This window comes from Poecilia formosa, unplaced genomic scaffold (assembly GCF_000485575.1).
Source record: "Poecilia formosa unplaced genomic scaffold, Poecilia_formosa-5.1.2 Scaffold350, whole genome shotgun sequence".
In the NCBI taxonomy this organism is placed as follows: domain Eukaryota; kingdom Metazoa; phylum Chordata; class Actinopteri; order Cyprinodontiformes; family Poeciliidae; genus Poecilia; species Poecilia formosa.
In genome coordinates, this window is record NW_006800289.1 from 99,157 (window position 1) to 106,297 (window position 7,141).

At 41.4% G+C, this 7,141-nt stretch overlaps 2 protein-coding genes across 2 annotated transcripts in view; both read right to left on the bottom strand.

The window, feature by feature from the left end:
- csdc2b (cold shock domain containing C2, RNA binding b) overlaps nt 1–1,608 on the bottom strand; it is a 16,835-nt gene extending 15,227 nt beyond the window's left edge. Inside the window, exon 1 of the mRNA XM_007574331.2 lies at nt 666–1,608. The gene's annotated coding sequence lies outside the window, so the exon portion shown is untranslated. The remainder of the gene's footprint in view (nt 1–665) is intronic.
- A 684-nt stretch (nt 1,609–2,292) lies between these two features.
- Nucleotides 2,293–6,752, bottom strand: polr3h (polymerase (RNA) III (DNA directed) polypeptide H). The gene is made up of 6 exons (XM_007574332.2): nt 6,337–6,752; nt 5,143–5,239; nt 4,940–5,026; nt 3,829–3,892; nt 3,496–3,730; nt 2,293–2,607 (listed from the first exon to the last, which is right to left on the bottom strand). The coding sequence occupies exons 1-6, from the start codon at nt 6,445–6,447 to the stop codon at nt 2,557–2,559; spliced, it is 645 nt and encodes a 214-aa protein (XP_007574394.1). The 5' UTR covers nt 6,448–6,752; the 3' UTR covers nt 2,293–2,556.
- Nucleotides 6,753–7,141: the final 389 nt, after the last annotated feature.

Below are 7,141 nucleotides of genomic sequence, written 5' to 3' on the forward strand. Positions count from 1 at the left end.
GTATAATAAGCGTGTGTGACGCTTTTTACATCCCCCGCTTTTTGTGATGACGTCACACAGCATGACGCCAGAACAGCTGCAGAGTGGGGCGTTCGTGACGTCAGAGACCTGTTTCCATATGACAGACTGTATATGGTTTACTATTCCTAAAGGACCGCATCACGAGGATTTACTACAGCGCTATACTCTTACAATATTACCGAAATTGATTATTTAATCGATAAAACAATCACATAAATCAAATATTTCCTTGTCCTCTGTAAAATTCATGACATGTGGGCATTTGAAGAAAAGAATAATAAAAGGCTTGGGGACATTTTTCCACCGTAGCTCCACTCATTTGCACTTTCTGCAGACAGACAGACAGACTCGCCCTCAAACCTCAGCAGCTTCTCTGAATCGGGGTGAAAAGCAGTGAGGATCACAGGAGAGCAACCAGACAATAGAAAAGTCAGACAAAAGCGGGGTGAAGGGTCGCTGCTGTCGGCGTGAGGCGGATGAATCGGTCATAAATACAACAAATCCGTAGTAAATAGCCTCTGTTCTCCGGCAGAACAACCATCATTGTTCACATCTGGGAAAAACAAAGCAACCCAGACCTTCTCAGCTTCATGTATACACACAGCCCCATAAAAATAAAAACATACACACACTTAGCTACTTACGGCATGGGTGCCCGAACAGGATCCGATCGCTTGTCTCTCTTATGTTTTGACTCGATGCGGATTATATAAGGAGCAAATTAAATAAATAAGTCGCGCAAATCCGCGCAGATCGTCCGGAAAACCCTGGCGTGGTGCTGGAGTTGACTGCGGAGGGTCTGCGCAGCTGCAGGAGATTCCGATGGCGTGATGCGACTTGTGCGTGAAAGTGACTTTGGTCATCTACCTTCCTCCTCCTGCTCCTCCTCCTCCCCGCCTGACCTGCATCCGCAGAGGGAGCAGCCAGGCCCTGGTGTTGCTGGGGAATCTTTGCAGCAGTCTGGATCAGGCTGTCACACATAAACACGGTTTTATCCAGTCTGCAGTCAGCCAGCTGCTGCATGAGCGATGAGGTCACGCATTCCTGCTGGATTCCGCAGGGAAAGTGCGGGGATGGTTGACAACATGACATGTTTCCTCAGAAAACGAGAGGGAGCAAATCGGGGATTTTGATCAACTTTCCCAGCTGGAGCAGCATTGACAGGCGATGCCGGGAAACTTCTTGTTCTGCTTTCTGTCTTCTTTTTTTATATTTCACAAACACAAGTGGGTTACTCGTGAACTGTGGTCGTGTCTGTGTCCTTCACTTCCCTTTACTGCTGATTTTAAATGCAGGTGGTGACTAATCTCTGGATGTGTGACAACTGAAACGCCCAGCAGCTGGATTTAAACCAACGCAGAAGCACCAGGGAAAGACTCAGTATGATGCAGCCACCACCGTGCTGTTTAATTCTGAGCTTTGAAAGCCCCACCATAACTCCTGTAGACATACTTCTTGTTCAAACAGCTCAATTTGTGTCTCATTTTACCTAAAAATCTGTCAGAAAGCGTCTGGCAGCAACTTTCCATCAGTCCTGAAGCTGCCGATTTTGGGTGTCTACCTAAAGGCCTGTGGGCCAAATTCATGGGAACAGGAGGCTGACATAAGTTTACAAAAATCAAGTAAGGATGCTCCACATCATAGTCCTGGTTAAATTTAATACACCTATAAAATCTCAATTTCATGCTGCATTTGGTTCTGTCAAGAACCGGTGGTCCGGTTTGACATGCAAGATGTAAAAAGGACACATATACACTTTTTTTTTTAGACTTATTAGTGGCAACATAAACATTTCACCTCAACATAAAAAGAAAATTTTTAATCCCACAAAATTTAATATTTTTGTGTTTCTGCTTCTCAAAGTAGAGGAAGAACCTTGTAAAATATCAAATCTTAAATATTTTTTTTCCACAAAAAACTGAGTGCTCCTTTAAAATACTTGTATAACAAACCCTTTTTGTGTTTATCCTGTGACTTTTTTATTAATTAAAGTTGGTCAAATGTTGTCTAAAAAGGAATCTCTAAATATTACTTTGACGTTTGGCCAAATACTACAGGCTAAATCATATTTTGGCTACTTAGCCAGCAGAGAAACTTTGCTACAGTTGTCAGGAAGTGATGTCACAAGTTTTTTTTTCTCTCCTACCATCATAAACATGTAGAAGAGTAGAGACCGCTGTCATTTACCAAATTGTAGGTAAAAAAAACAACAACAATATGTTTAATCCGTTTGTACTTTGAGTTATCAAGACATGTAACAACATAAATAAATCATTTGGTTCATTTGTTTTTGTTTTATTTCAGAAACTTGTGTTGTATAAATCAAACTAATACAATTTCTCGTTAATAAATACATGCAGGAGCACCCGGTCAGTACGACAGGTTTGCTCCTGAGCGCGGCTCCGTCCGGCCCGACGCTCCGCTCGTGTAACAAAACCGGCGTGTTCCTGTCCACCGTCCCAGAAGTCTGCGGACGGGATCAGCTGCAGCGTTCCGTCTGCTCTCAGTCGCCCCACGTCTCCCTTCGTTCCTCCTCTAGCTGTTCCACCAGGACAGCAGACCCAGTCCTGGCTCACAGATGGTCCCCTGGAACAGAAACAACAACAAAAAAATAAAACGCAAAGTCAAGATGAGCGGCGCCGTTCAAGCTGCGACATGTTTGAGTCCCTGGCTGCACGTGTAGCTGCAGGAGTCCTCTGCTCTCTTAAAGCCACAGAATGGGCTTCAGGCAGAGAAACGGTCCAATGAAACCACAGGGAAAAAAAGGTTTAATTACCAGTAAATAGAGAAATGAAAAATGAAAGATTAAAAAAACTGAACAGAGGTTTATTGTATCTTAAAGTTAAATTAAAAAGTACCTTATTCCGAATGATTAAATGTAGTAAATTAAATCATCCAAGTATCGTCAGAGAGTCGGTAATGGAGCTACTGCTCACTTTCAGAGCAGTGGCGCCCCCAAGTGGGACACATTAGCAATTACTAGCCTAATGCTTATAAGAATTTTTTTTAAAAGCTCGACCACCTCCACATTATTTATAATGCACATTAAAACTGACTTTTTGCAATAAACTTTTGTTGATTGTCATCGGTGCTCATCTACCAGTCTGCCTCTAAAAGAGTTTAAACTTGTCATTACAGCCACAAACCTTTTTACACAGTTTAAACTTTAAACTGCACTTCTTTGTTGGTACTAGAAGAAATTAGCTTTCTGAAATGATCATATTTATAACAACAGAACAATCAGATTGGTAAGTCTGAGTTCCTGCACATGTAGCTGGTACGCCCTCCTGGACGTACCTGATTGGACATTAAGGTTCAATCAGTGTGACTGTTTTGACTTGATGTTTCCAACCCATGTTCAGAACTGAAGAAAGGTGGAGTCCAGTTAAACACTTTGGATATTTTAGTGAACTTCCACCTCTATCAGAGCCATCTGTGTGGAAATGATCGGAAAGGAAACGTAACAGTCCTTACAACGAGTGTGTACGGAGCCTCCTTCTTGTCCCCGCTCTCCTCCGCCGGCGGTGCAGTCGACTGTCCAGGCTGAGCCGGAGCATCGGGCTTGGCGGCAGCCGGCCCCGTCGGCGACGTGTCCACAAAGACTTCGTCCGCCACCCGGAAGCGGATCTCCTCTCCCTGGTCCATGTAGAGGTCGTGCGCTCCCTCGTCCGTCTCGTACTCCCAGACCCAAACCTGCTCGGCTTCGTCGCTTTGGGGGGTGAAAGCTAAGGAACTTTCACCCCCCCAAACGATCGACGCAGCAAACAGCAATAAACCACCAGATGTTTGTTTCAACGGTCAGGATACAATTTAGCCGGCTGCTGGAGAGACTCGGGTGGAATGAGAATGTCATCGAAGAAACCCATCGTCACTGTGAACCAGAGAGGTCAAATATCCACTGGAAATACTGTAAAATAAATACTTAACATGCGCTAACTTTATATGTAGGCTTGAAACGATTAACAGGATTAATCGTAATGATACAAATAACTGTCAACCAATTTAGTATTCGATTAATTGTTAACTGGAGTATACAGACTCAAAAAAAAAAGACACAATCAGAGCAGTAATTAAGCAAAATAAAAAAAGATACATTTTATATCCAAGATGAATATAACAAAAACTTTGTCTGCAAAAATGTTCCACCCAGAACTCAAGTTTCAGTTTTAGCTTCATCTGATTTAAATTCTGTAAAATAAAAAAAGGACCTTTTGCTATTCGAATATTAATCTGTTAATCCAAAAATTATCAAGAGATTATTTATATGTTGTATTCATGTTAACTCTAGGAAAAACGGTTGACCTGCTTCTAACATGTTGATGTTAAAAACAGGTTTTTAGCTGCAAAACCTTTGCTATAAACGAACAAGCATAAATCCTGTGATTTCACAGTTTATGCAATAACATTTTTACTTTATGACTTCTTTATTCACATCTTTGACGTGTTTCTAATATAAAATAAGGCTTAAGTTGTTAGATGAAAAATCTGCAAAATACGGCAAATTATTTTATCCGATTAATCGATGAATCGGCAGAATAACAGACGACTAAAATAATCATCAGTTGCAGTTATTATGAAATTTTATACATCAGCTTAAAGAATTAATGCAACCGTTGCAAAATCTGAACTCAACATTAGTTCAGTCACGTAACGACTTCTGGAGCAAAAAGCTTCAGACAGATGAAGCCAGAGCATAAATGTTCGGCCTTTATGCACAACACCAAACCGCTTCTCATCACATATAGACTGTCACATACGGAGGTGGAGGGGTGATGATCTGGGCTCGTCGTGTCGCTCTACAGCCTTGATATGCAAGTCAGACAGCAGAAGTTTGGCTAAAGTTTTATACTCTACATTCTGCGTGAATAAATACCCGCTTGTGTCGACAGAATCACGGCTGACGAAGGTCAATAGTTACCATGAACTCCCTCCTGGCTGCAGTACTTGATCTTGCCAACGAGGATCTCGTCAAGGAACGGGTGGAAGACGACAAACCTGAAGTGGACTAAAATAAAAAAAATAAAATAAAAAAAGTCAAAGGAACAATGGGATCAGGCTTTTATTCAATAAGTAATACTGATGTAGCAGTCAGTGTCGCAGCACTTTAATCATTCATCATACCTTTAGTGTGCGAGGCGCCGTCTCCAGGGAAAATGTAGGAGTCTTCCAGTTTGGTGATGTCATACAAGCAGATGCAGAGACCCACATTGTAAACCACCTGGGGGTCAGAGAGCAAGTGTTGTAGTTTTACTGTAAAAAAAAAAATAGAGGTTTTGACGTAGCACAGATAACCAAGTGATCAAATGAGATGTAGAAAGACTTGTCTTTCTTCGCCAAGCTTGACATTGTAGGAGACTATACTGTTTCAGTTCACTTCTAATAAAATTAGAGAACTTTGTCCTCCATAAGTGAACATCCATTTCCTTAACATTTGGTGCAATCGCCTTGGAAACTATCCGACTTTCAAACCTTTTGGGCTTCCCTCCACAATCTTTCAATAAATAAAGATTTTTTTCCACCACAGCATGTTCATTTCTCTGGGACAAAGTAACCGTTTCCTTCCTGAGAGATGTTAAGGCTGGACGTTGCCATGGTGATTATAGATGCTAGGTACCTGCAAGTTGGCCTCCACTGAATTCAACTGTTGCAAATTGAACACATCAGTAGATTAAAGAAGTTCCCAAATTGTTTAAAGGCAAAGCCAAAATGAAAATGTCTAAAACTACTTATGTAAATTGAAAACATGTGCTAACAGAAGTATTAAAATTCTCAGAAATCCAACTATTTATTAATCTACAAATGTTACGCGAGGACATCAAACCTCCTTAAACTTTAACTTATTAGCTCTGTTTATCCCAAGACAGACCCAGGATTCTTAAAAATACTCAATGTATAAAGGAAAGCCAAGAATGAGATTTCCAAACTTCTAAATAAAATTTTTTAAGTACAAATTCAAGCGTCTGCTATGAACGTACTGCAGACTGAATGCAAATCTGGAACAAACGTCCAGAAAACTGCAAAACAGCTGAAACACTGAGTTCCTTTAAATCAAGGCTAAAATCAAACCTGTTTAGGGCTGCATAATTACAGCAAAATTGACCAACAACATACAAGATGTGAATTGATGATTAAGCTGATGGCACTCGACAAAATGTAATGTTTATCACTTGTTTCTCAAATTAGTCACTGTATGATGTTTTTATGACTTTGTATTTTTGTGTTTTTATAACGTCACCTGTTCCTCTCTGCTCTGCAAAAGTTTGCTGCTAAAATCGCGTCTGCGCAGCCGCGGTTCTGAGGCGGGCGACCCCTCACCTTGTTGGCCAGCTTCTTGTTCAGCTCCTCCGCTATGGCATCGTTCAGCCGCCGGTCAAAGACCCACGGAGGGATCCGCACCGTGTCCACCATCTCCACCAGCACGAACATGACGCACGAGCGGGGGCAGCCTCACTCACACGGTCCAAACGCGGCCGAGCGGCGACAGGGAGGGACGCTGAGGTTAAGCGAACATGTTTTTAATTTCCTTCTGGTCTTCCAACAGCTTCAGCGGCTCACACTTCAGCAAGAAACCCAAGATATATACTCTATAAACTGCTTTCTAGTATCACACCTAACCAACGTGAGCTTCTTCTTCTGGTTTGAACGACTTATTTCAAGTCTCACTATCGCCCCCTCCTGGAGATATATCACTCCTACAGCGTAAAGGCTTATTCAAAACCAGCAGCTCTCTTCCTGTTAATACGTACTTAGGCTATTGACATTGAGTCGTATCAGTACTGTTGAACTTAATTGGTTAATATATCATATTTTTTGTAAAGTGCCTTCATACGTCATTCGTTGTGAATTGGTGTTGCAGAAATAAAATTAACTATAAATTGAACTGCAAAGACAAGCAATAATTCTACATCTTTATTATTTATATTTGCAAATATGACTGTATTTCAACTCTGTAAGCTACAAAACAGTAGATTAACTTTACAAATTAATCAACTGATGACAATCATGACTACGAAAGCGCATCCTTCCATATTAAAAGACGTGTTTAGAAGACATTCAAACAGTAGGAGCCTGGTCACACAGAGTTCAACCAGGAGACAATGCCATAGTGTGGGCCGCCATT

What these genes read in the sequence shown, in the direction of transcription:
- polr3h (XM_007574332.2), bottom strand. Translation starts at nt 6,447, where the DNA reads ATGTTCGTGCTGGTGGAGATGGTGGACACGGTGCGGATCCCTCCGTGG. An exon ending in CAGCCAGGAGGGAGTTCATG is followed by an intron (nt 3,893 to 4,939) that starts GTAACTATTGAC and finishes TCTGGTTCACAG; the next exon opens with TGACGATGGGTTTCTTCGAT. An exon ending in CTCCAGCAGCCGGCTAAATT is followed by an intron (nt 3,731 to 3,828) that starts GTATCCTGACCG and finishes CACCCCCCAAAG; the next exon opens with CGACGAAGCCGAGCAGGTTT.